The sequence below is a fragment of the Pipistrellus hanaki genome (genome assembly GCF_964339955.1).
Source record: "Pipistrellus hanaki genome assembly, chromosome: 1".
Classification (NCBI taxonomy): domain Eukaryota; kingdom Metazoa; phylum Chordata; class Mammalia; order Chiroptera; family Vespertilionidae; genus Pipistrellus; species Pipistrellus hanaki.
Window position 1 is genome coordinate 182,206,316 of NC_140503.1, and position 27,806 is coordinate 182,234,121.

The 27,806-nt window shown below is 44.0% G+C and overlaps 1 protein-coding gene across 1 annotated transcript; it reads right to left on the reverse strand.

Annotated features, from left to right (window-relative positions):
• SPATA18 (spermatogenesis associated 18) lies at positions 1–27,806 on the reverse strand (the record flags this gene model as incomplete). The annotated part of the gene is made up of 11 exons (XM_084865857.1): positions 27,473–27,806; positions 21,014–21,119; positions 20,793–20,908; positions 19,275–19,387; positions 14,356–14,451; positions 12,256–12,657; positions 9,849–10,230; positions 7,769–7,927; positions 6,188–6,363; positions 1,892–2,015; positions 1–96 (listed from the first exon to the last, which is right to left on the reverse strand). The coding sequence occupies exons 1-11, from the start codon at positions 27,557–27,559 to the stop codon at positions 1–3; spliced, it is 1,857 nt and encodes a 618-aa protein (XP_084721983.1). The 5' UTR covers positions 27,560–27,806.

Genomic DNA, 27,806 nt, shown 5'->3' on the forward strand with positions numbered 1-27,806 from the left:
TTAGATACAAACCAAGCTTATCCCAATATGGCTACGGGGGCAGATGGGGCTTAAACTCCTGCTTCGACTTTGGGTTACGGGTCGCACAGAGTTCCACTAAAAAGAGAAAGAAAAACAGTCAATGGTTCATAAACGTTCTCATGGCTTATGACAAAATGCACATCTCACCGGTAGAGAGCTTTTGCTGATATGATTACATTTGCCCATTACTTATCATCTGTATTAGGTACCTATACTCCTTACATTTACTATAGCTGCCCAATATTTGACAAAAACTTTAGGGTATTTCTCAAATAAAATCCCATTACAATGAACTTTAGGATATTCACAACGCAGAGTACTAACCACTATACGATCACGGCCGAACTTTAGGATATTCAAACCCTTTGTGCTAGTAGGATTCTGTTTTGATGAGTAAGTTGCAAAGTACATTAAGTTTGGACGTACGTGTTGGAGAATGTAAGCTCCCTGAGGGAGGGGTCTGAGTCTGATTTGTTCACTGCTGAACCCCAGCACCTGTGTTATAAATGTCTACAGAGCGACTATTGTTGAATGGAATGAATTGAGTGACTAAGTAAACCACCATTGTTGTCCCCTACTCTTCAATTCAATTAATCAGTAAGAAAAAATACATATATTCACTATAGCGAGATCTTACGAATAAAAAGCCTTCTTAAAAATTTCCCTTCACTCAACACTTTTCTTCTCAAAGTTCTTCCTTTTAGGGTATTCTCATTTTGTATGAGGAGTTTTTAAGCTTGGGCAAATGTTGGTGCCATGCTTGATGTGAGCAAAGGAAATTAAAAGGCAACTGCTAATAGTGGCTATTTCTTCTCCTTTCCTTCTAAATTGTACTGCAGACAGTCTACAGTGAGAGTCTTTTAACAGGGGGTGATTATTGTAGGGGCAAGAAGCATGGTTTGTGAGCTCTTTCATTGCATAGCATATGTGGTTGTCAGAACACAACCCAACGCCTGTGGGCTCAGCTTCCACTGCACAAGTGTTTTATTGAGATACAGTGAGCTAAAGTGGGCTGCTTCCGCTGCAAAAACCCTTGTCTTGAGTTCTGTTACAATGCACTCCTCCCCTTCTCCCCTATGTGGGGGGAAGCACATTCTCTGTTCTCCCGCTCAAAGGGTGCAGAACAGAAGTCACCCGGATGGTGGCTTTGATCTGGGATGAGGAGCTTCACTTCAAATTTTACTTAACTCTTTCTAGGAAGGGCAGGGTCAAAACTCCATCGTGTTCACATCATGTCCAGCACTTGTGGGCACTAGTTCCAATACCAAGTCACAATAGGACTCTATTCTGAAAGCTTTCCAGTTATTTAACATGCTCAAAACATTCTACAGACATGTACACAGGAAGCAATCTTCCAAAACCGATTGGTCCCTCTCTCCCCATCCCCTCTGCCCCCTCTTTCTCCGTCCCTCCCCTCTCCACACATCATACCAAGGAGAGATAAATGGTACATTCATTGTTTCCCAAAATGGCTGCTCATCAGTAAAAATTTGGCAAACTGTATCCTGAAAATGTATCCCTTTTAAATGCTTAGAGTTACAAAGGGCCTCCCGTAAGGTGAGCTCAAAAGGTTTTGCCTTTATAATGGCTTAATATTGCTAAGATAGGGGAGGCAGATAGGATTAGCTGCCTATTTTATAAATAAAGCAGCAGGCAAAGAAATTGCTGCCAAGAAGCTATGAAGAATTGTGGAAGAACAGAAGAAAAGAATCTGTTCTCTCCCAGCCAATCCCTTTACTCTCCTTTGTATGAAATCTTATCAAGCAACTCTTTATGAGCTTCCTTTTATAGAATCTCTGGGTGTATAAATGTTCTCGAACTTGTGAATCAAACACTTGGGACGAATTGTCACAATGCAAGGCCACCGTACAAAAGCCCCTCTCTTGGTGACAGCTTCCCCCTTCATAATGACGAGGTCATTCTCCATGAGGGCAGGCCACACGTGATAGAAGATCAAGGGTGCCGTGAAATCCGAGTCATAGCTGCGACGGTACCTGTTTTAAACACACAGAAGAAGGAGAAAGAGAAGTGAAGCAATTAGGTAGCACACCTGGGAGAGGGAACAGCAGTGTAAACTTCCATTTTGATTATGCTCAGATGTAGATAAACACGGATTCTGTTTCTGTTATTGAAGAGATGCTTTCGGGCCCTTAGAATAGGAACCAGTCATTAGAGGATCCCCATGGACTAGTCACAAGTCACATCCGGCTAATTGTGCCCTTCTCTTTCTCCAGATTACCCGTATTTTCAGGCATATAAGACGACTTTTGAAACGAAAAAAAAGTCAACCGAAAATCGGGGGCAAAAGACCAAAATTGCACAAAAATTACCTGCAGATCTTTGAAGTGGGGGGTAGTTTTATACAGTGAATATAGGCCTAAACCTATGTTTTAACTGTAAAATTAGGGGGTCTTATACCGTATTTTCCATCTTATACACCAGAAAATATGGTATAAGAGTTGCAACTCAAGGAAATGCTAGAGCCAAAACCGGTTTGGCTCAGTGGATAGAGGGTCGGCCTGCAGACTGAAAGGTCCCGGGTTTGATTCCGGTGAAGGGTATGTACCTTGGTTGTGGGCACATCCCCAGTAGGGGGTGTGCAAGAGGCAGCTGATTGATGATTCTCTCTCATTGATGTTTCTAACTCTCTATTCCTCTCTCTTCCTCTCTGTAAAAAAAATCAATAAAATATTTTAAAAAAACAACAACATCAAGGAAATGCTAGAGACCATGGGAAGTCCCATAAGCTTCCTGCAAGATTTCTCATGCTACCTTTGTGGGCAAAACAGGAGAAATGTAATTGGGTGATTAACTCAAGTAAATGGGTTGGAAACTGGTTCAAGAATCAGATCCAAGGAGAGGTAATTAATGAACCCATAAGAACATGAGTGAAGGTGCAAAGGGCTCTCTCAATCCCATGATAAATCAACATTGTCATCAATGATTTGCATAAAATATAGAAAAATCATTCAAAGGTGGGGAGTGGGTCAAAAAACAAAACAAACAAACAAACAAAAAAAAACACAGATCACAATATCAAAAAATAGCTCCCCTGGCTAGCTTGGCTCAGTGGTTGAGCGTTGACCTATGAACATAAGAGATCATGGTTCAGTTCCTGGTCCGGGCACCTGCCCAGGTTGCAGACTTGATCCCCAGTGTGGGGTGTGCAGGAAGCAACTGATCAATGGTTCTCTCTAATCACTGATGTTTCTATCTCTCTCTCCGTCTCCCTTCCTCTCTGAAATCAATAAAATAGTATTTTTTTAATGAAATTGCTTGATTGGCTGGGAAAAATAAGCTGAAGAACACAGCATGTAGTTTGGATACCTATGGGGTCCTGCAATTGAATCTTTTAAAAAATTTAACTACAAAGTTAGAAGTAACAAATGACTTACACAGTCCAAGTAAAAATATAATAACAGATTTCAGTTGAACTCAAAATGAGTAAACAGTGTTATATGGCTGGGGGTCTGGGGGAAAGAAGAAGAAAATAACTTTTAAAATTAGCTAAATTAATAGAGAATAAGAATAGAAAGTGTGTCGGTCCCTCCAGACTGACCAGTCCAAACCAGGGGACTGCATTCAGTGTGCACACTCTCTTAACAAGGGATGCTCAGCAGAGCATGAAGCACAGGCCAAGGAAACAGATGTTTTGTCAAGAAGTCTCAACCCCCAGCCCCTACATATGGAAAAAACCTGAAGGCATGAGGCCAGAAGGAGGAGAATTTGAGTAATTGCTTTTAAATGTGTGAAAGGCTGCCAGAGTTTTTTGTTTTTTGAGGTTTTTTTTTTTTAATTTAAGAATTATGCTTGTTCTGTGAAGTCCTAGAGGGAGAACCAAATCCAATTACTAGGAACTCCAGTTTCCACCCCACAGCCAACCAAGAGTACAGTCCACAGGATGCTCCAAGATCTGCCTGCGCAGGAGGCCTGTCAGAGGTTTAGGAAATGTGCAGACCTCATAAACCAAAATAGATGAATACTTCCTTCTTTCTTTTGTTTCTTATTTTAACCACCATGCAGATTAAAAGGGAGAGAGAGAGAGAGAGAAATATCGATGAGAGAGAAACATTTATCAGCTGAGTCCTATACCTGCTCTCTACCCAGGAATCGAACCCACAACCTTTTGGTATACGGAAAGAGGCTTGAACCAACTGAGCCACTTGGCCAGGCAAGTAGATGAATATTTCTAAGTGGGAACAGGCATCCTCTAAAGCAGTGTTTCTCAACCTTTCTAATGCCTCTACCCTTTAATACAGCTCCTCATGTTGTGGTGACCCCCGACCATAAAATTATTTTTGTTGCTACTTCATAACTGTAATTTTGCTACTGTTATGAGTCGTAATGTAAATATCTGTCTTTTCTAATGGTCTTAGGCGACCCTGTTAGCAATTCTCAACCTGTGGGTCATGACCCACAGGAAAGACCATCGGAAAAGACAGATATAGTATAGCTCGTTAGTGGTGGAGCTGGGACTGGAGCCCAGGTAGCTTGACATCTGGTCTCCTCCCAGATCATCTCCAGCTATATCATAAGACCTCATAAAATCCCAGTAAAATGTTCCAAATTAACTTAATTTCTTCTCATTTATAAAGGAAATATTTACCATGAAACCCCTGGTAGAAACCTAATGGTCCTAGATGAAAGAGTCAAGAGCATCACTGTCACATGCTAGTGTGCAGAGAGAATACCTGGGTGCCTGCTCAATTACAGATCCCCAAGCCCCACTCCAGACCCACTGCATAAAATATCACGGCGTGCGATCCAGGAACCTGCATTTTTAACAAATATCTTGAGCAATTCTAATATAGGTGATCTATGCACCATACTTTGAGAAACCTGGTCTAAATAATGCAGTAAAAACCAATAAAAGAAAACAACATTCTGATTTAAAAACAGGCCAATAATCTGAATGTTTTTCCAAAGAAGGCATACAAATGGCCATCAGGTACATGAAAACGTGCTCAACAGCATTAATCATCAGTAAAATGTAAATCAAAACCACAAGGAGATATCACCTCACACCTGTTAGAATGGCTATTATAAAAAAGAAAAAAGAAAAAAAAAAGAAAGAAATAAATGTTGGCAAGGATGTGGAGAAAAAGGAACTCTTGTGCAGTGTGGGCAGGAACATAAATTGTGCAGCCACTATGGAAAACAGTGTGGAGGTTCCTCAAAAAATTCAAATAGGACTACCGTAGAATCCAGCAATTCCACTTCTGAAGAAAACAAAAACACAAATTCGAAAAGATATATGCACCCCCATGTTCACTGCAGCATTATTTACAATAGCAAAGATATGGAAACAATATAAGTGTCCATTGATGGATGAATGGATGAAGAAGATGTGATACACATAAACAGTGGAATATTATTCAGCCATAAAAAGAATGAAAGCTTGCCATTAGCAACAACATGAATGGACCTTAAGGGCATTATGCTAAGAGATATAAGACAGAAGAGAAAGACAAATACCATATGATCTCAAACAAGGAATCTAAAAAACAAACAAACAAAAACCTAGCTCATAAATACAAAAAATTGATTAGTGGTTGCCCGAGGCAAAATGAGCTAAGGGGGTCAAAAGATACAAACCTACATTTATAAAATAAGTAAGTCAGGAGATGTAATGTACACTGTGGTGACTATAGTTAATAATACTGTATTGCATATTTGAAAGTTGCTAAAAGAGCAAATCTTAAATGTTTTCAGCACAAGGAAAAAATTATGCAACCATGTATGGTGACAGATGTTGCAGTTCATAAAAATATCACATCATTATGTTGTACACCTGAAACCAATATAGAGTTATATGCTAATTATACCTCAATAAAAAGTGTTAAACAATAAAAAGTAGTATATGCTTGTATTTACATAGCGCCTTTCTTTTAAAATGTTACAGACAGGCTCCAGGTACTTACTAATTCTCCCCAAGATCAGTATGATCAATGAAAATCATATAGTCTTTTTTGAAGCCCATTAGACTGAGAAGGGAAGTGACCAGGGAGAGGGCCCTGCCCTATAGTAACAGAGAAGTCCGTGGCAGGGCCTGGAAATCAGGTAGCCGCTGTTGATTTCCCCACCCAGCGTTCTTTAAGTCATTCCCAGGAAATAGAGACAAGGTCCCTTATTTCTATTCCTTAGCTTCCGCTCCTATGTCTCTTACTTGAAGTCATTAAACATTTCCCCATCAGCCCCAAATGCAATATCCAGGGGTGGCTCTAACGTCTGCATCGCAAAGGCAATGCAACATATCTCCTGGATGAAGTTACTGAGGAGGCAGAAGTCAACTTCCGGAGGGAATGAAATCTTGGGATTGACATTCATGGCTCGAATCACGTCCTGAAAAACAAAAAAGATGGCATCCCCTTGTTACCATCCTGTGGCCCGACCCTCTGACAACCCCAAGGACATTGTGACCGATGGAGGTGGGGAAAGGAAGTGTGAGGGAAGCAAGCTAAAAACGAGAGAAGGAGTACATGTGTTAAAAGGAGGAAGCCTCGTGAATAGGAGGAGGGGAAAGATGGCAGAATATGAATGACATACTGACAACCAGGAGTCTCAACAAAAAAAAAAAGAAAAAGAAAGAAAAAAAAACTAAAGGAAAAACCCTGCCCTAACTAGTTTGGCTCAGTGGATGGAGCGTCGGCCTGCAGACTGAAGGGTCCCAGGTTTGGTTCTGGTCAAGGGCATGTACCTTGGTTGCGGGCACAAGCCCAGTGGGAGGTGTGCAGGAGGCAGCTGATCGATGTTTCTCTCTCATCGATGTTTGACTCTCTATCCCTCTCCCTTCCTCTCTGTAAAAAAATCAATAAAATATATTTTTTTAAAAAGAAAGAAAAAACCCTTAGTATCTTTTATTTATTCTTTCCCCTTTTTTAAATTCTGGGCAAGTTATATGATATGCCTGCACAGAACTCTGACTTGTTCATAATCTATAATAATAATAATTATAATAGCCTGCATTTATTGAGAGTTCACTATATGCCTGGTCTTGTGCTAAGCAAATGACCTGCTTTCTTTCACTTAAGCCTCTCAAGAACTCTATGGGGTCATGACTTTTGCTGTTCCCATTTAAAGATTAGAAAACTACAGAACAGAGAGGTTAAGTAAATGTGCAAGGTCACACAGCCAGTAAGTGGCCAGAGCCAGGATGCAAATCCATACCTATCTTTCCCAAAATCTTAGGAACAACTATGTTCTATCTTCCAATCTTAAGGGCCCAACTAAAGAAGTAATTTTCATCTTCTTTTTTCATCTTTTTTCATCTCATGGCACACAAACAAATTACTAAAATTCTGTGGCACTCAAAAAATTTATTTTTTTACCGACCTGACCAAAAACTATAGATATAATTTTGATTCATTCACAGTGGACAGCTATATTGTTGTGTTGACTGTTGTCATTTTTTTTACTGACAATCTAAGGGAAAAGAGGTCAGTGCCCCTAACTAAACTAGTCAGGTATTTCATGTTTTAAAAACTCATGCAGCGATCAGTGTGTCGAGGCATGCTGGTTGAAAATCACTGATTTAAAGAATAGAACCAACAAGCTCAAAATATTTTCTTCATACAATGTCTGAGAAAGAAACTGCCATTATTGGCTGGTTCTACAAAGTAACTTGCAGGCTGCTCGTTTCTGCTTTTCCATTACCTCGAAGAAGCACTGAATGGGTTTCTGAGTTACTGGAATTCGGTGTAAATATCATTAGCAGCAAACTAGCCCCAATAAGAGACCCAACACTTACATTGACACTGCTTTGGGAATCGTATAGATCAAGGTGACAGATTATATAATCCATGACGGCATCCTCAAAGTCGTTCGCCCCTATATAAGACGGTGTCAAAGATTTCCTTACACGGATCTTGAAGTGTCTGAATGCCATTTTAGCTACATGGAATGCCTCCTGCACATAAAAATTGCAGCAAATTTATTTGGTGAGACCAGGGGGGGCAAAGAGGTCCAAAGCAAGGAATGAAGAAATTCATCAAAAATTCAACATCATATAGGTTTTCTGACAACTAAACACAGTGGGTCAAAACTATTTTTAATCTGGGAGAAAATTATATCTCTCAATTTTGAAAAGGATATAAATACAAATAAGACTATTCACATTCACTCATTTTAAGATAGCGGACCATTGTTTTGGTGACATGGAGAGCAGGACAGTACAGTGCAGGAAATAAATCACCTGTGGTTACATAAATGCTTGGCAGATGCTAGCTGATGCTATCTATGACCCCACAGTAACACCATATTACTTGTCAAGAAATAAGAGAAAATGATCAATTTAGTGTTTATTATACATAGACATGTATCAGGTGTTGGGCATGTTTCCTGACATACACTAATTCAACAAACATTTATTAAATGCCTGTGATATAGTCAGCCCTGAGAAAATCTACTTATACATGCAAGACATGGCTTCTATGCTCACAGAACTTTAACCAACCCAGTAAGTAATTCTCAAACCAGGCACTGGCAAACTTGTTTCTGGAAAGAGCCAGACAGTACCTATTTTAGGCTTTGCTGGTCACATACTGAGGCTGTCACTTTTTTTTTTAACAACCCTTTAAAAAAAAATCATTCTTTTAATCTTAGCTCGGGTGGTATTTTTCTTAGAAATATAGGTCACAGTCAGATATGGCCCACAGGTCCTGGTTAGCTGACTCCTGATGTAAATTCATAAATACAGGATAAAGTTCAGTAGATTCTGATCCTTCTGCTCTCATACCAATGCCCTTTTTCGTTTACAATTTAATTGTTCTCACGATGAACTCAGTATCTCAAGACAGTACCCAAGGAACAACCCTTAACTGCTTTGGGAACTAAGGATTACAGATGAGCACTTTGCAATCTGCCATGTTCAAGTAACTATATTCCCAGTGTGAGTAACTACTCTTCTGATTTTTCAAAGAACAGAAGGCAATCAATCAAATGATAGCCATTATAGCAAGCTTATATACACTGGTATATCTATGCCCATTTTGAAGATTCCATGCACATGGACTAAGGTATATACCCATTCCAGATTATCTTATTATTATAACCCCTTCAACAAATGTCTGGTCACTATCAATATATTGATACATATGAATAGTTACTGATTGTGAAGAAAAAATGATTCATCCCAAATACTTGCAATGGAAGCAGGGAAGGAAGGAAGGAAGGAAGGGAGGAAGGAAGGAAGGAAGGAAGGAAGGAAGGAAGGAAGGAAGGAAGGAGGGAGGGAGGGAGGGAGGGAGGGAGGGAGGGAGGGAGGGAGGGAGGGAGGGAGGGAAGGAGGGAAGAAAGGAAGGAGGAAAGAAAGGAAGGAAGGAAGGAAGGAAGGAAGGAAGGAAGGAAGGAAGGAAGGAAGGAAGGGAGGGAGGGAGGGAGGGAGGGAGGGAGGGAGGGAGGGAGGGAGGGAGGGAGGGAATAAATGAAGGAAGGGAGGAAGGAAGGAAGGGAGGAAAGGAGGGAGGGTGGGAGGGAGGGAGGGAAGGAGGGAGGGAAGGACAGAAGGAGGGAAGGAAGAAAGAAAAAGGAAAAAGGAAGGAGGGAAAGGGAAGGAAGGAGGGAAGGAGGGAAGGAGGGAAGGAAGGAGGGAAGGAAGGAAAGAGGGAAGGAAGGAAGGAAGGGAGGAAGGAAGGGAGGGAGGGAGGGAGGGAGGGAGAGAAGGGAGAGAAGGGAGAGAAGGGAGAGGGAGGGAGAAAAGTAGCTTGACATCTGGCCTCCTCCCAGATGGGGACGCATGGAAGCCCCAGGCTCTTGCGGGGGCCTCAGGATCTAAGTCCTTTGGGGCTGTGCTGCTCAGTTGCCCAAGCCGCCGTCCCCGGGCCACGCACCACGGTGGCGATGTAGATGATGCGCTGCACGCTCTCGGCGCTGTCGATGCACTGGCGCAGCAGGCACTGCGCGTCCAGGCGCGCCTGCGAGTAGGCGTCGCTGAACCGGGACATGAGCGCCGCCTTGCGCGCCCCGTTCGACAGCTTGGAGCGGTTCGGGGAGGGCGTCCGGATCTTCACCGTCGCGTTGGTGGGGCTGCCCGACCGGCTGCGGCTGCGGCTGCGGCTGCGGCTGCGGCTGCCGCTGCGGCTGCCTGGACGGCTGTGGCCGTGGCTGAGGCTGCGGCTGCGGCTGCGGCTGCGGCTACGGCTGCGGCTGCGGCTGCGGGCCGGCGGGCTGCGGCTGCGGGGGCCCGGGCTGGGAGTCTGGCTCCGGGTGGACCTGCGGGGAAGCAAGGATCAGCGGGGACACACTCGGATGCCGTCCCTCCTGGGCTCTGCTTCTCCCCGCATCCGCTGCAAAGGATGCTCAGGAGCCGCTGCCTCCGGGGCCGCCCTTCCCCCTGGGCCTGACAAGGGGCAGCGTCTCCACGGGGCCTCAAATGTGAGCACAGCATTGACATGAGACTCGTTTGCACGGTGCATGAGGCTCGGTAAATAAAGCACTCTCAGTGCAGCCTGCCTGCTGCAGCCCGTGAGGCCAGCACTGATGCTGGCCACGTTACAGATGAGGAGCTGGGGGCTCAGAAAAGGAAGTAGAGGGCTGGCCTGGAGTAACCCAGCTGGGAAGCCAGAGGTCAAGGGGAAGCCAGATGGTCTTTGCCGCGTGCCCCAGCCTTGGGGAGCATGCGGTGTAAAATGAGATGCACACTGAGCAATGAGGAAGATCTGTGCTGTAGCTCCCACCTCGTCACAGCAGCTGGAGCGGCTGAAATCCTCTCTCCCCTGCGAAGCTTAGGCCCAGGCTCCCACCCACCGCATTTTTGCTCTGTTGGGGATGGGGGTAGAGGTGGGGGGTGGGAAGAGCAGGTGAGCTAATGCCTGTGGAAGTACTTGGCCAATTGGAAAGCGCCATATCAGTAAATGGCCACCGAGTCCAAGGGAAATTCCCAGACTAGCTAGCCCAACGACAATGGGCCCCCACCCAAAAGGAGGTTGCTGTGGAAGACACTATAGGGCAAAGTGTGTGATGTCACTAAACTCCGAGTGAGGCAGAAATGCAGAGTAGGCCGAAACCGGTTTGGCTCAGTGGATAGAGCCTTGGCCTGCGGACTGACGGGTCCTGGGTTCTATCCTGGTCAAGGGCACATCCCCGGTGGGGGGTGGGCAAGAGGCAGCTGGTCAATGTTTCTCTCTCTCGTCGATGTTTCTAACTCTCTATCCCTCTCCCTTTATCTCTGTAAAAGATTATATATATATATATATATATATATATATATATATATATATATATTTTTTTTTTTTTAAGAAAGAAATGCAGAGTATGTTCTTAGGAGCCAACATGAGCCAGCAGCAGCACAACTCTGAAGGAGTAATTCCCCAAAGTGAAAGACTAAGGTGGCATTTAGGGACATGGGGACCGGGCAGGGGGTGGCTTGAATAACTTGAATCAGGGCGTGTTATCAGGCTGGCATGGGAGGCGGGTGGAAAGCACGAGGAACATGCAGCGACTGCAGAGAGAAACATCCTGCTTGGTCCTCACTCAACACTGTTTGAATTCAAGGCCTGCCTTGAGGTCTGTCCATCAGCAGAAAGGGATGCCACAGAAGCTGTTATCTGCATCAAACAATTGTCAGAAGGAACTACCCTCCAGCAAGACAACAGCTGGTCCCTCCAGGGACAGAGCACTCTTGGGCCTTAAGAGAAGGGGCCCTATGCTGAAACCCGGTTTGGCTCAGTGGTAGAGCATTGGTCTGTGGACTGAAGGGTCCCAGGTTCGATTCCGGTCAGGGGCATGTACCTTGGTTGCAGGCACATCCCCAGTAGGGAGTGTGCAAGAGGCAGCTGGTCAATGTTTCTCTCTCATCGACATTTCTAGCTCTCTATCTCTCTCCCTTTCTCTCTGTAAAAAAACAATAAAATATATTTTTAAAAGAGAGAGAGACAGAGAGAGAGAGAGAAGGGGCCTCATATCATGGAACATCCTGGCAGTGTGGGTACCACCTCTTGCCTTCCGGGCCCTCTCAGCTCTGGTTTCAAGCCAAAAGAGCTTCCCTTTCCCATATTGCTCAGTCTCCTGCCTTACAACGCCAGCCCCACATCTATGAGTGCCCGGATTTGGCAATCCAGGAGGTCATTTCTCTCCGAAGGGCCCAAAAGAACAATTTACCATGCAAAGCTTCCCATATTGTTGGGGCCTGGGTTCAAGGGTATCACTTTCCTTGGTTTCTCAACCACAGTATTGGTTACTTGGTTGTTTCACTAACACAAGCGCTTAGGGGAGAAGATCTGTGAGGAGGTGTCGGACCTTCCTTGGAGGGCAGAGTTTTCGGCCGTCAGAGCTGCGATCTCGTCCTTCAGCGAGCGGACCTGTTTCTCATAATCGGATATCACTTCGGGGTCGCACCGCTCACGCTTGTCCAAGCCAGAGACGCGCTTGTCCAAGCCGCTGCGCTTGTCGATGCTGCGATGCTCCGATCGCCTCAAATCCGAGGTCCTCAGCTCTGCACCTCGCTCTGCACCTCGCTCTGCACCTCGCTCTAAACCTCGCTCTGAGCTTCGCTCTAAACCTCGCTCTGAACTTCGCTCTAAACCTCGCTCTAAACGTCGCTCTGAACCTCGCTCTGAACCTCGATCTGTGCTCTTACGCCGCCCAGAGGCTCTATGCAATGAGTGGCGGGACTCTTCCAGGGCTTGAAGTGATTTAAGCCTGAAGAGAAAAAATATATATATTTTTTTAAGTCAAGAAAGAAGGGAGGGAGGGAAGGGAGAGAAGGGAGGGAGGGAAGGGAGGGAGGGGAGGGAGGGAAGGGAGGGAAGGAGGGAGGGAAAGAAGGAGGGAGGGAAAGAAGGAGGGAGGGAAGGTAAAAAGCAACAGTTGGCATACTTAAAACAGGCTACTCTAGTTTGTGTGCCATTATTGCATTGGACACGCCTAAAGGAAATACATAGGAACACACAGAGATTAGCAAAGAGTCGATTGCAGGGTCAGGGGGCCACTCCACCTCTTTAGCATATGATATAATCATATCATTGGAAAATACTTCTGAAGAAAAGATAGCTGTGCAGACCCTCCAGCAAAAGCAGGGTGGGCCTATAGTCATATCATTCTAGACTGGGCTGATATGAACCACACAGAATTCTAGAAGCATTTGACCTCCAAAACCTAGTCCAGAAGCTGGGCAAAGACATTATGAGCTATGGGGAGAGACTACAATGGAAACTGAACAACATCTGCAAGACTAGGTGGAAGTTGGGACCTACGAAAATAATGTATTACAGAAACAAACGGAGCTTCAGAAATCATACTGGCATCCTCATAAAGATACAAAGAGGCATGGCCATCGTAAAACGGGAGCACAAGCCACGAGAAGAGGACATGCTGGGGTGGAGATGACAATGGTGTCAGACGGAAGCGTAAGGGGTAAGATTGAGAAGGATGTAGAGAAGCTAAAAATGCAACAGCAGTATTCAAAGTAAAGAACAGAGTCACTGAGTGGTCTGATCAATGCATTTGAGAAGGTATATCAAATAGGAATAAGAGATCAAAGTGATGAAAAGGGAGATTGAAGTGAAAAATAGAAGAGTACTCCAAGCTAAAATTTAGGGGGGATTCCTGAAGAAATAAGAACAATTGGAACATGTGTGATGCAACAGAACAGTATTCATATGTGTGTGTGTGTGTGTGTGTGTGTATATTAATATGTATATATTCATATATATGTATATAATATTTTTAATACAATGTCCACTTGCTCTTTGGGGATGGAGGGAATATCAAAATGAAAATCAAGGAAGGTATATAACTTAAATGATCAGTGTTTGTTTTCCCCTTCTAAAAATTTATCTTTAGAGAATACCCAGAAATTTTAACTAAGATTTGCCACAGAAATCATCACAATGTTATTTCCAATGCTGAAAATTGGTATCAAAGTAAATAGTTGATATTAAGGAAGCACATCAAATGATTGAACATGGATGCAGAAGGTTTGTTTGTTTGTTTGTTTGTTTGTTTAGTAAGAGGGAGGGAAACAATATTAACTGAACAAATGGGGTCCAAAATTGTAAACTTTCACTTATTTTGCAGTCTTACCTCTATTTCTAATGTATGAATTGGAAGAAATGTCAGATGGTAACAGAAACTGGCTCTGGAATTATGAGAGGGTCTTTAGTTTCCTTTATACTACACTGTGCTTTGGAAATTCTCTAGATAGGTAATGTTTTTGTAGTAAGAAAAACATCTAAAACACTAATAAAAATATTGTTCCCTTTCCTCTTTGATTGTGAACAGATTCTTTCATACTGTAATGGGACACCAAAAAAGCTAAATGCAAAGATTAATCAGCAGGCTGCAATGCTCCTGTCTTTTTTTTTTTTTTTTTTTTTTTTTTTTTTTTTTTTTTCTTACTGCTTTTTTAGCTGATTTATTTCCTCCTCTGCAGCCAAAAGGGATATGGCCGATCTGTTCTTGGTTGCTTCAGTAATCTTTGGAGTGTCAGCCAGACTGTAAGAGAAATCAGTAACTAAAGACAGATTTCCAAAATTGGCAGACTTTTTAAATCAAGGCATAGGTTCTTTCTCTCTTGGGAATTTTTAGCATATGATATAAATTTGACATAAACAAGATCAAATTATAAGACATCTGCATTCAATCAGATGACATTACAAATATTGTAATATGCTTATATGCAAAAGCATGCTAATACCCTTCCTCAGTGTCCAACACAAAGAAATTATAAATCTAGTATGCTCTAAAAGACTATGTAATAATTATTAACATTAAAATGTAAAGGACAAAAATACTTGTTCAATTCCTCCTTCTCACCCTCCTAATTCATTTGTTCTAATTATACCAAGTCCCTAGGTTGCCTTACTAAATAAAATCTTCACTTTTATGCAATATACTAATACCTATTCTGATTACTTTGCACTATAAAGCTGAATTTGACTTAATTTTTCCAGACTTCTTAAATTAAAAAAAAAGATTATTTGCCCACCTATAAAGCCCTCCACAATTATACTTGACTACCATGACTATTTCAATGACTTGACTACCAATGACTACCAACTATTTCATATCTTCCTGCCTCTGACTTCCATCACCTACTAAGCACAAGTTTCCTGCATTTTCTGCATAGCTCAGTCACTGCTAGTTTTAATGACTCTCTCCATTGTAGATGTCATAGTAAATTATACTATTTCTTTAAGTCTGTCTAAATTTAAAAGGAAGTGTGAATGTGCTGGATGACGATGGATGAAGACCAATGGTCCTCAGTTAAGTCGCCCCAGTGCAGGGAGAGATCATGGGTTGACAAAGGTTTCTTGACTTAGCTGACCCTACCTCCCGGGAACATCGCTTTCACCACAGAAGTCCTGCGGCTAAGAGAGAGCAACTGCTAACTAAACTCGTAGTTGTCCTCATCCTTCACGTGCTACTCTCTACCACCCTTAACTCTCCCAAGTGAAGTTTGTCACCCCTTCTCTGGGCCCCTCCCACACTCAGCTCACACTTACAACCTAATGACAAACACATTGTGAACTACTTGAGGGCAAAGATTTTATTTTATTCATGTCTTTATCCCAAGCACCTAAAACAGTGCCTGTCACAATGTAGATTAAAAATAAAACAAAACAAACACACACACATACACACACACATACACACCCCAAAAAAATAACACCCTGAGAATTAATGAACAAAATGTCTAAAGTCTAAAACAAAGCCATAGTAGCAATAACTCCAGGCCTACTGAAGTTGAAAGGAAAATGTTGCGATCTAATTCAAATGTGAATATGTTACAGGTTTTTTTTTTAAAGTATATATGGGAAAATGAACATTTTATTAAGAGAAAACTGTAAAAAATTAAAAGGACAAGATAGACTAAGAAATGAAAGAGTATGGACAGGATTAAAGTAGGTTTTTTTCCTCTCAAAACATGGTATATATGTGTGAGTACATGTACAAATAAGCAAAGATACATGTTAATTTGGTACCCTTGGCTGACATACAGAGAGAAAAGAGGAATATTCATGTGCCAAGAATTGTTTTTAAGCTGATGAGCAGCTTTTTAAATTTTGTATTATGGGCTTATTCATTCATTGATCAAATTACTGAGAATTTACTATGCGCCAGGCACAATGCTGGGTGCTAAAGATACAACAGTGTCAAAACATCAATACAAATACGCAGCTCATCAGATCACAAATAGGCAAACAAGTGTTTAAATGTTCCAAATTGTGGAAAGTGCTATGTTTAGGTCATTGTGAAAAAGAACTTAAGGAAGGTAAGAAGAAAGACCTTTTGCTGTATCGTGGTCACAGACAGACTCAGGAAGTCACATTTAAATTGAGGCCGGAAGATAACCAAGAGCCAGCCTTACCAAGAGCCCACGGAAGACTTCCATTGTTCTGAAGGAGCACGGGCAAAGGCCTCAGAGTGAAGAAGAAATGGACAGTAGACTAGGTGAGGGGAGTCTGGCATGAGATGAGGGTGAAGCGAGAGAAAGGGTCAGACCGTGCAGGGCCGTGAGAGCCCTGGGAAGGCTGCTCACAGCTTTTAAGCAGAGTGATGACTTCATAAAGTAAAAATGCATCTGTATTGTCCATGTGAGAAATGGCTTGTAGTAGTAGATTAAGAATGGGAACAGGGAACCCCGTTGGAAGGCAATGAATTGAGGTCAGCAGCTTGAACCAGGGCAAGGGCAGTACAACAGAAAGAAAGGGACACGTGTGTAGGATGCTTAGGAGGCAGATTCAACTCTGTTCTCATAGACTGGGTGTCGGAAATGCAGGAGAGCGAGACTCCTAACCAGAGTCCAGGCATAAAATCCATTAGCATGTGGCAGTCTTTCCATGTCCAGAGTTCATCACACCTGGGCAGGCCTGTCTGCACTCAGCACTGTATTGGAATCGACACCTTGGGAACTGAGTCACAACCAAACTGGTCTCCTCAAGGACAGGCCTGGGAACCTCCTTGGGACAGACCTACTCATTCCACCACAGGTAGCACCCTGGCTTTAGAGACAGAGATAGGCAGAGTGAGAGAAGGTGTGGGGGAGGGGGAAGATGACTCCCACAAAAGGGGAGAACAGCCCCCATCATATGTAATGCCTTCAATAAAAGTAGAATATGAGCCACATATGAGTTCATAACAAAAACGAAACTAAGAAATTCAGAGAAAAGCAACAAGCACCCTCCAGTGTGCAGCCTCCAATTGAAGGGTGGGGGATGGGGCCATGAACATATTATAGATAAAGAGAAACACACACATCATCAAGCTAATAGGGGAAAGGGCATAGGAAAGGGGATATGGGTGTTCCTAGTGCTATTCTTTCAAATGTTCTGTACTTGAAATTACTTCCAAATAAAAAGTTTTAAAAATGCATACTGTCCTTTTCTTCTCAGTTCGTGGTGCCCCTTATAGCTAACTACAGAGCCATAGTGACAAGAGAGAGGGGTAGGAACCTGGCTCCTATTGCTACTGATAAAAGAGAGAATCAGCAAACTCCCAAGCATCGATAGGCAAATGGAGAGACCTGGTCGTCAGCAGCAGAGGCCAGTAAATGCCCCTAGGTGACCTAACCAGACAAGCCACAACTCAGCCTCCAGCAGCAAAAGACACTAGTGTCTAGGAGGAACAGAAGCAAACAAGAACCCAGCAGGCAGAGCAAGACCAAATCCCCTCTTCTCCGGTGCGAGGAGGGCAGGCAAGCATCCCTCACCCCTAGATGTCATTCTAAGGAGGGAGGAGGGAAAGTAGACCCATGAGAGAGCAAACACTGCCCCTAAGGAAAGTCTGAACTTGGAATTAACTGAATATTTACACAAAAAGAACTACAATAAACCAGAAAGGAAGTGGCACATTTAAGGATCCTCCTCACCCCACTCCAGATCAGCTGACATTAGTTGAAAAGAGTTACAGAAATTCAGAGGAGCCGAAACAGGTTTGGCTCAGTGGTAGAGCGTCGGTCTGTGGACTGAAGGGTCCTGGGTTCGATTCTGGTCAAGGGCATGTACCTTGGTTGCGGGCACATCCCCGGTAGGGGGTGTGCAAGAGGCAGCTGAGTGATGATTCTCTCTCATCGATGTTTCTAACTCTCTATCCTCTCTCTTCCTCTCTGTGAAAAATCAATAAAATGTTGGTGGGTTGTTTTTTTTTTTTTTTTAATTCAGAGGAATTATGCCTTTTGTACCTCACAGTTGTAAACTTTGTTGCAGCTATAAAACTGCTCATGGATGATGGCTCCAATTAGAAAAATGGATGTGGGGAGAAGGGATGTGGAGATGCATGCAAGCACACACGCAGAAAAAGATCTGGAGTAAAATATACCAAATTATTAACCAGGATGGATAACAAGTGATTTTCATCTCTCTTTTTTTTTTTTCATCTTTATACTCTTATTCATTGTATGCATTTTGAGAAAAAGAAACTTGTATTTTTCTAATCAGGCAATTTTCTAAATCAGTAGAGATGTTTTCCATTAGCGGAAAGCTCATCAGAGAACAAGGCAGAATGCCATCTCCTATCCCATCACAAGCCTGAACTAGTTAAAAACAGAATCCCCTGCTGTCCCAGATAGTATGCTAACAATGGAACGATGCTGTGGGAGGAGGAATACCTTAGTGATGGGTGGGTTCATGTGAGGTGTGTTGAATGCAGCTTCATACACATCATGGCTATCTCTTCCTCAAGTATGACCCAAAGTTCGCAATTTTCTTTGCAGTGATTCCTTGAGTTTGCTGCCCTGGTTTTGTACATGCCAAGCATCTGGTATGCTGCCTGACCCTGCTTAACTTTTTAAAATACTTTTTTGTATCGAATAGTTATTCCAGAATCTTGAATTACTCATCATTTAAAAAGTCTGATCTCTCAGTTCCACCCCCAAGTGAGTACAACAAACAAATAAGTGCAGCCTGCTTCATCTTGCTTTTGCTCTCCTTCTCTTAATTTTCCTATTTACCCTCCTTAGCCGTTTCCCTCCATATCTTTTCTCATTTCCCTCCCTGAAAACAGACTTTCATATAACAATCTTTCTCTGTTTACAAATATGGGCTGACAATAGGCCTATGGAAAAGAAGGGGCTTCGGGAATGGAGCCAAAGGGACCAGGGCCTTGGGGATCATATGGAAATCCTGGCCCCAAGTTCAAAGGCACTGACTCCCAACACACACACACACACACACACACACACACACACACACACACACCATATTACTTATTACTCATTAGCAGATGTCTACATTTTATATGATCCTCCTTTCAAACCTAAAAATTAAATGAAGAATAAGCAATTCTTTTTAGAAAAAGACAACTTGCATTCCTCTTACTCGTCTTGAATCTGGTTGATTTGATTATGAGTTGAGCTCAGCTCCACTTGTAATTGTTTCATCTCCCGTTCCCGACTACCAACCTCTTTCAGTCTCTCCTTCTCAAATGTGTCCTAGAAAGATACACACATCAAAAAAAAAAAAATAGTCAGAATACATGAAACAGCAGAGACAGATTGCACAAGGATTATGCTGAACAAAGGAAGTCAAGCACGAAAGAGCGTATAATGTATGCCCCATTCCCTTGCAGGCAAATTAACCTGGAGTGATAAAAATCAGAAGCGTGGTTGCCCTGGGGGCACAGAGGGGCAAGCTTGGGAAGTGGCACAGGAATGCTCTGGAGCGATGGAAATGTTTTATATCTTGATAGGAGTGTGAGTTACCTGGATACATGCATTTGTCACTATTCATCAACCTATGGATGTCACTGTAGTTAAGTTATACCTCGATTTTAAAAACAGACATTTAAATATCATCCTATATGTCTATACCCAGAATAACATGCATATGGGGTAAAAATTTCAAAAGCATTTGAAAATCCTTAGTGGGGGGAAAAAGGAGGAATTGCTTAAAGACAAAGGATGACTATTGTACTTACCACATATACATTGCTTCTCGGGCTTATCATGTTTAATTCTCATAATGACTCTATTAGGCCAGCAAAAGCATTGTCCCCATTTAGCAAATGTGGACACTAAAAAATAAAGGTTAGACAACCTCCGCAGGACTATAGAAGAGGGACAAGAATTCTGTCCAGTGATCTCCAAAGAAGAATCCTTCAGCCACTGCCTCATAAGGCCCTGTTGCTTAGAACAGCCTGCTCAACATGCTTTAATTTTGGAAAGAAATTTATGGAGATCCATGTAAGCATTTAAAATCAAGGTCACTAATGTCTTGCTTACCCACATATAATAATGCCAATGCCTTAAGCAAGGTATGTGTTCTGTTTCCAGTCTGATCTTCCCCCATTAAAGACACTGACACTGTTCATGGAAACCACCAAGATCAACCACCAATTATGAGACCCTTTGTCAGTCTACCAGAACTGAGCTTCCTTCTTATCTTGGAATTTTCCAATTAATTGTATTTCACTCTTTCAGAATAGAATGCTGAGCTTTCCCCATCTAATAATCTCTTTCTCTCCTGAACCCCTTGGTACCCTGTCTGGAGGACCAATTGGTCATTTAAAAGTTACTATTTAATGACTAGTGTGGGCCAAGCAATGTCTCAGATGTAGATCATCCCCAGGCCCTTTTTATACCTGAGGAGGCTGAGGCTCATTGATTTGCCTAGCCATACCACTAGTAAGTAGGCCAAGCTGAGATTTAAATCCAGGTTTGTCTTAAGAGAAAATTCAACCTAATGTGCCCCATACTACTATAAACAGGAACTCGCCTTTTATACCCGTCCCAACTCCCTAAGTAGAGTTGAGTCCCAACAGTGTATCTTGTGAATGTTTGAGTTCACGGAGCCTGACCATGGTGCTGAAAAGCAAGGGGAATCCTTTAGCATCCTTACCTGTAGAGAGGGGACCTTGCTGTCAATAGGCTTTCCCAGGGAAGCAGCGGTAAAGGAGGCCTCCAGCCAAGGCAAAAGGCGTGATTTGATTACTTCCACACCATCATAACGTCCTCCTAGAATCCACAGACCAGGTCAGCGAGAGAAACCCAAGCACGCCAACTCAGAGCACACAGAGTAAAGGGGTGGGGGCTGGATGGGAAAGCCGAGGCCGTTCTCACCTTCTTGAGCTGTTGTAGTGAGGATTCCAAAGAGTTGTCCCTGCATCTTGGCAACTTGTTCGATGAATTCCAGGCAATAACTTAGATTCTGATCACATGAGTTTGTCTGCAAAGCCAAAAGAGTAGGCATCAGTCTAATTCCTCACTCCCCCGGCAGGTAGATAAGGGTCTCACTTCATACCAGGGCTGCCTGGCTCTGGGATGCTCCCAGAGGCAAACATGGCTGTGCATTCACCAAAACACGGTTGCCATGCCTCCAGGGCACACGGCTAGAGTGCTTCCCCCAGCTAGTTTGTGGGGCCCTGTAACCGTGTGAGTTCAGGTCCATGGGAAGGAAAGTGATGTGTGCCACTTTGGGGTGTGACCCCGAAGAAAACCTCTTGAAGCATTCTCTCCTTTTTTGCTTGCCCCATCTGCCAGCCAATTGCAGAGGACCCCAAAAGCATAGCGGGTGGTAAAGCCACAGGATTTGGGAAGCTGCTAATTGAACACTGACAATGACTGTTACATAATTGAGAAAGTGTATTTGTGGGTGTTGAACCACTGAGGTTTAAGAGTTATTTTAACATCGTTAACCCTGACTCATTCATTACTCAACAGAATCCTGCAACAAGTCCTTTCATAAAGTGAATAAGCCTTTTATAACTGTACAAATCATTGCTCCCTAACTCGTGTTTTATTGGTTCTTGTCCTCTACCTAAGTTCGGTATGTACATAAAGAACACTACTTGTTAACAGTAAACAGGTATTGCTGGGTTGAGGATAATGGAGAATAAGACAAAAAAAGATGAGCCAGGCCATATAGCACTTGCAGATGAGTGGGGGAGACAAGAGATAGACCAGTGGTCGGCAAACTCATTAGTCATCAGAGCCAAATATCAACAGCACAATGATTGAAATTTCTTTAGAGAGCCAAATTTTTTAAACTTAAACTATATAGGTAGGTACATTGTTATTAACTTAATTAGGGTACTCCTAAGCTGGCCTTTGCTAAAAACTCAAAGGGCCAAAGAACCACATGTGGCTCGCGAGCCGCAGTTTGCCGATGACCACTGAGATAGACAGTTATCCTGAGGTGAGATAGACAGTTATCCTGAGGTGGAATAGTAAGTCTTACCATGGGGGTGAACACAGGTCTACTCAAGAGCCCATTTTCTTGAAAAGTCAGAGAAGACTACTTTCCAAGAGGAAGTATAATCTAGGTGAGAAGAAAATAGGCAGACTAGGGGAAAGGGTTAGTTCAGTAGCTGTGGAACATCGAAGCAGTAAGAGCAGAACACGAAGAAGCCAAGAGGTAGGTCTTTTCGCTATTATCCTGCCTTTGTCATCGCCTTGGTGAGCTGCTATTATTTCTAGCTAAACCTCTAAGTGAGTCTAATACTAAAGGAAGGGACACAACTGTAAGCAACCAACCAATCATGTGGGTGTATTGATATGTCATCTCAAGCCACTAGTAATCGCACTATAAACCCCGAGACAGGAAGTGTGTTACGAGGAGGATAGAAACTGGAATAAATAAGAAAAGTTGAGATGACCTCTAGCCAAAAGTTGACAAGAAAAACATGTATCGGTAGCACAAGGGAAGTGCCCTGTGGACAGAGGCTGTGCCTGCCCTGATCATTCACTGTTGTATTTCCAGCCCTGCACTCTAGTCTCTATTTTATTCAAGCACAGTAAGTATTAGATGGGTGCATGAACATAAGACAATTCACTCATTTTGGATTTATTACATCCCTCCTAAGTGCCAGGCACTATTCATGCTTGTATTTATAAGCTCAGTTAAGCCCCATGATAGTACACTATAAGATAGAAGTACCATTGTTTTATTTACATCTTCAGAAAACTGAGGTGTATATTAGTTAAATAACTTGCCCAAGACTATTTAGCTAACAAAATGTCAAAACTGAGATCAGTACCTTAGCTGCCTAGTTCCAGATCCTATGCTCTTAACCACTAAACAATACTTTTATTTTGTTTTATTTCTCCTTTTTTATTGTTTTTTTCTTTTTTTCTTTATTGATTAAGGTATTATATATGTGTCCTTATCCTCCTATTGCTCCCCACCCCCCACTCATGCCCTCACCACCAACCCCCTCCACCCACCCCCACCCAGATATTGACCTTTAGATGGTGATTAGAGGGAGTAGAGGGAGGACTAGATGATGTGAGGGAGAGGGAATGAGAAGGGTGGTTAGGGGAGGCCTCTCTGATGAGGAGACCCTAAGCTAAGTCCTAAATGCAGAGGTTAGAGAGGGAACGTGTAGGGTTGTGGGAACAGCAGGGGCAAAGGCCATATAACAAAAAGGAGTTTGGTAACTTTTTTGGTTCTCAAGGTTACCACAGGAGGCCAGAGAGGTTGGAGGGCCTCCCAAGGAGTTTGGATAGGATGGACTCATCATTGCTTAGCAGGGGTCTTCAAACTACGGCCCGCGGGCCACATGCGGCCCGCAGAGGAGTCTGATCGGCCCGCCAGGTTTTTTGGGCAGTGAGCGCAGCCGAGGTGTTACAGTAGGAATTAGTAGTTCATATAGTCCGGCCCTCCAGCTCTCTGAGGGACCGTGATCTGGCCCCCACTTTAAAAAGTTTGAGGACCCCTGGCTTAGGGGGTCTGCCGGTTGCTTTTCCATGCCTGGTAAATAATAGCTGGTGACGAGCTCTGTTGTAGCATTGATTTCTGTTTTAGCCATTTGCTTCTCTGTCTCATCCTCTCTCCCTTTCTCCTAAGAAGACTATGTGTTTTTTAAAAAAAAATGATTTTGCCTTTCTCATGTTTGTATCACTTGCCACTAGTATCCATAGCAAATCCAAGGGCCCAACACTATTTGATGGTTGGGTGAATAAATGAATGAGTGACTTAGCCTAACACTGAGTGGATTTGAACATTTGGAGCGCACAGCTTACACAGCTAGCGCCATTCCTTCCTTGTTGAACCAGCAGCTCCCTGCTCTTGCTGTTTAACTCCTGCACTTGTAACACTGACCTTCAATTCCCCTCTCAGTCCCCTGGCTAGACCATGCCACGTGCTCGGGTCATGCCGACCTGAAGGAGCATCTCAGCTTTGCCACTTGTCACAGGTTCTATGTGATGCTGTTCCCTCTCTGAGCCCATTTTCTCTCCAGAGATAAGGATAGGTAGTGCCTTGCAGAATGTTAAGAGAATTAAATCAAAATAATGCATATTCAGCACCTGAGATAGAAGTGTTCAACAGTTGGTGCCTTGAAGTGGCATGTGGTATTGAAAGGAGCAGTGGATTTAGGAACAAGGCAGACATTGGTTCAAATCTGGTTCTCCACTTACTAGTCACCTCCCCTCAGAACAGTGGTCGGCAAACAGTGGTCAGCGAGCCACATGCAGCTCTTTGGCACCTTGAGTGTGGCTCTTCCACAAAATACCACGTGCGGGCGGGCACATACAGTGCGATGGAAACTTCGTGGCCCATGAGCAGAAGTCAGTTTTTGGCTCTCAAAAGAAATTTCAATCGCTGTACTGTTGATATTTGGCTTTGTTGACTAATGAGTTTGCCGATCACTGCCTTAGAAAATAAATTTCAAATATGAGCCGCCGTTGTTTGCATTTAGGAGGTGGTTGACCTCACGAGCTAACTTAGGTGCAGAATAGAGGAGATGCACAATAATTAAAATAATTATTATGGTATTATTACTATACTAGAGGCCCAATGCACGGAATTCATGCAAGAGTAGGCCTTCCTTCCCCCAGCTGCCGGAACGGGCTTCCCTCCATCACCGGGACCCCGGCTTCCCTCACAGCCCCAGCTTCATCCAGAAGATCGTCAGGAAGGACGTCCAGTCTAATTAGCATATTACATTCTTATTATTATAGATGCTCCTTTGCCTTGCCCAATGTTTGCCAAATGTTTGTCTGCACAACTTAAATAACAGAAGAGAACATACCATCAGTTCCTGTTCTCAAGACCTGTCACAACTCGCCGCAACTTCTAACACAAAGCATTGCCCAAGATACTCAAGTTCCAATAGGATCGCATTACCAAACATGTACTCACACAGGTAAATAAAATACATGTATTACCTAATTATTCCGTCTCCTAATTCCAAAGCACCGACTCTCAAAATTCCTTCCTTCAGAAATCATTGAGTTTCTATTGGATGGAAGGACTTGGGCTGGCAGCTCAGGACACAACACCATATTAAAAATAACTAAAAATTCAGAAATGATGCCTGCCGTTAATGAGCTCACGGGCTGGAGAAGCGGGAGGGAGGGTGGGAAACATACCTGGGTTAAATAATTACCTTACAAGTTGATTAAGGGTTCCGGGTGGATAGTGAACTGCTGAATGAGGCAAAACGCACACTGATGATGGGTGAAGGGTAAGAGGTTAGGGCAGTGGTCGGCAAACTGCAGCTCTTGAGCCACAGGTGGCTCTTTGGCCCCTTGAGGGTGGCTTTTCCACAAAATATCACAGCATGGGCGAGTCTATTTTGAAGAAGTGGCATTAGAAGAAGTTTAAATTTTAAAAATTTGGCTCTCCAAAGAAATGTCAATCGTTGTACTGTTGATATTTGGCTCTGTGGACTGTTGAGTTTGCCGACCACTGGGTTAGGGCATTTCAAGGGGAGAAACAGCAGGTAGCAGGGCAAGAAACGAGGTATATGACAGGGGAAAGTGGAATTCAGGGTCCGGGGACCAAATAGCAAAGGACTCTATTTGTCACATGGCCTCTGGGCTTCATTCCATCCCTGAAAGATTTAGCAGGGTAATAAAGAAGCATGGGTATGACATGGTCAGATTTGCTTTGCATTTCACAAAAATCAACCTGGCAGAAGCAGACTCCTTAGAGTTTGGATTAGAGAGTCTGCTGGCAGTTCTAACATCTGGCTGATGAATGTTGAGGGCTGTGGAGATGCCAAGGTCCACTAAAGGTCCTTCTGAGCCTCATGTCACACCTGGGTCTACTAAGATCCCGCTGATGCTGTCATTACCCGAGGAGGACATTGGGAGGTTTGGAAACAAGATAGAGGTATAGGGATGATGCTGTGTGGGGACAGGTTAGGGGGTCTGCAGAACCTTCAGAGGGAGATGTCCAGTCATAGGGCCTAACAATTATTCTGAGACTTTGTAGCAAGGAGGCACTTTTAAAGGGGGAACAGGGAGAGGGGGGCTAAGGCCTTTGTGATAAAGAGGTAAATCTTCATTTCCTGCAATCTTGGAGAAGGAATCGTCAGTGTGGGTTCTTTAAAAGAGGACAAAGGGGATAAACGCTAACACTAGGAAGGCAGGCCCAGGAGAACGCTGTGGTAGTTCTTGGATTACCCACGCACCCTGGGAGCTCTGGTTAAAGCGTGAGTGGGAACGCCAGGGATGCAGGATGGCAGCCAGTTGCATTTTCCTGTGGGATTTTATAAACAAGTGGATGTAGACTCAACAAACTGAGAACTTTATGTGTGATCTAGTCCAGTCTCTCCCCTTTAACTGGCACCCAGGGCGGTTACATAAACGGCCGGGTCATTCAGCTAGTACCAAGCAGAACCAGACCTAGAACCTAGGGGTGCTGAGTCCGGGTCCCCAGCTCTGTCTGCCTCCCAGTTAGTTCTACTTGCTATTAAGAGTGGAATCTTAGTGAAGACGGACGGACCAAATGTAAAGTAAATTCAGCAATGGAGTTCTACCTTCTGCAGGGGGCAATGGGAGCCCGCGTGGGGATTGAGGGGAGAGGAGGGTAAAGACTTGGAGATCGCTCTGGGTTTGCTGACAGATATTGGCCTCTGACAGTTGCCCTGGCAACAGGCCTTCTGAAGTCTGCCTTGGTGTTGAAGCTACGACTACAGGCCATGCCTACCTACACACCAGTGAAACCGCAATGTTGAGAAGTGACCGTTTCACTCACTTCTGGGTAATAAATACTGGGTGTGTTCTTTAAGAAAAATCTATTCTGATGTAACTCCTGGGTATCCTTCTAGTGGGAAACTTTCGGAGAAGCAGGGTTGAAATGTAGTAAAAAATAATAATAATAATAATAATAATAATAATAATAAAATTTAAAAAAAAAACTTTCGAGATGATAAGGAGGTGGATTGCTGGTGAGATGCCCATAGGGAGGTGGATTGCTGGCGGAAGGGACGGGAGAGAGCGTGAAGGGCTTGACCTTCAGACCCCTGACAGATCGCCGGCCTTCCCCGTTGCTAGGGCTGCCAGCGTCCTTGGTTACCACTCCGGGACTGCGCTCCCTAGAGCTCCACGCCGGAGCGCAGCCGCAGCGCCACCTCGCGTCGCGGGAAGAAAAGGGCGCCGCCAGCAGACACCTGTCGGTCCTTCCTTCCCCGCGTCCCGGGTGCGTGGCTGGTAGGGACCCCCATCACCGGGGCTTTGCAAAAAAACGGCCCCCTGACGTCAGGCCTCACCAACCCCCGGCGGCGGCGGCGGCGGGCTGTGTAAGGCGCCCGAGGCGCAGCCAGCCCAGGCTCTCCCTCGCCGCCCACTCACGTTGTAATCCCTCTGCCAGCGCTCCAGGTTCTCGTACATGGTGCGTAAAAAGTCGTTGGAGACCAGTTTCCTCAGGTTTTCCGCCATCGCTGGTTGTTGTTTTTTTTCCGCCCGGCCCGGCTCCGGGAGATGGAGACTTGGAGGGCACGGATCGGGGGACGAGGCGGGAAGGTGTTGGTGGTGTTCCTGAGGGGCTCAGAGTTGGGCCGATGTTGTTTCCATCTCCCCCCGCTCGGGTGTGACCGGGCCGGGTTTGGGAAGCCGGGGGGAGGTGCCCTGGGCCGCAGCCTCCGCGCGCCTCACCCGCTGCCCGGCGCGGTGTCCTGGCTCCCCC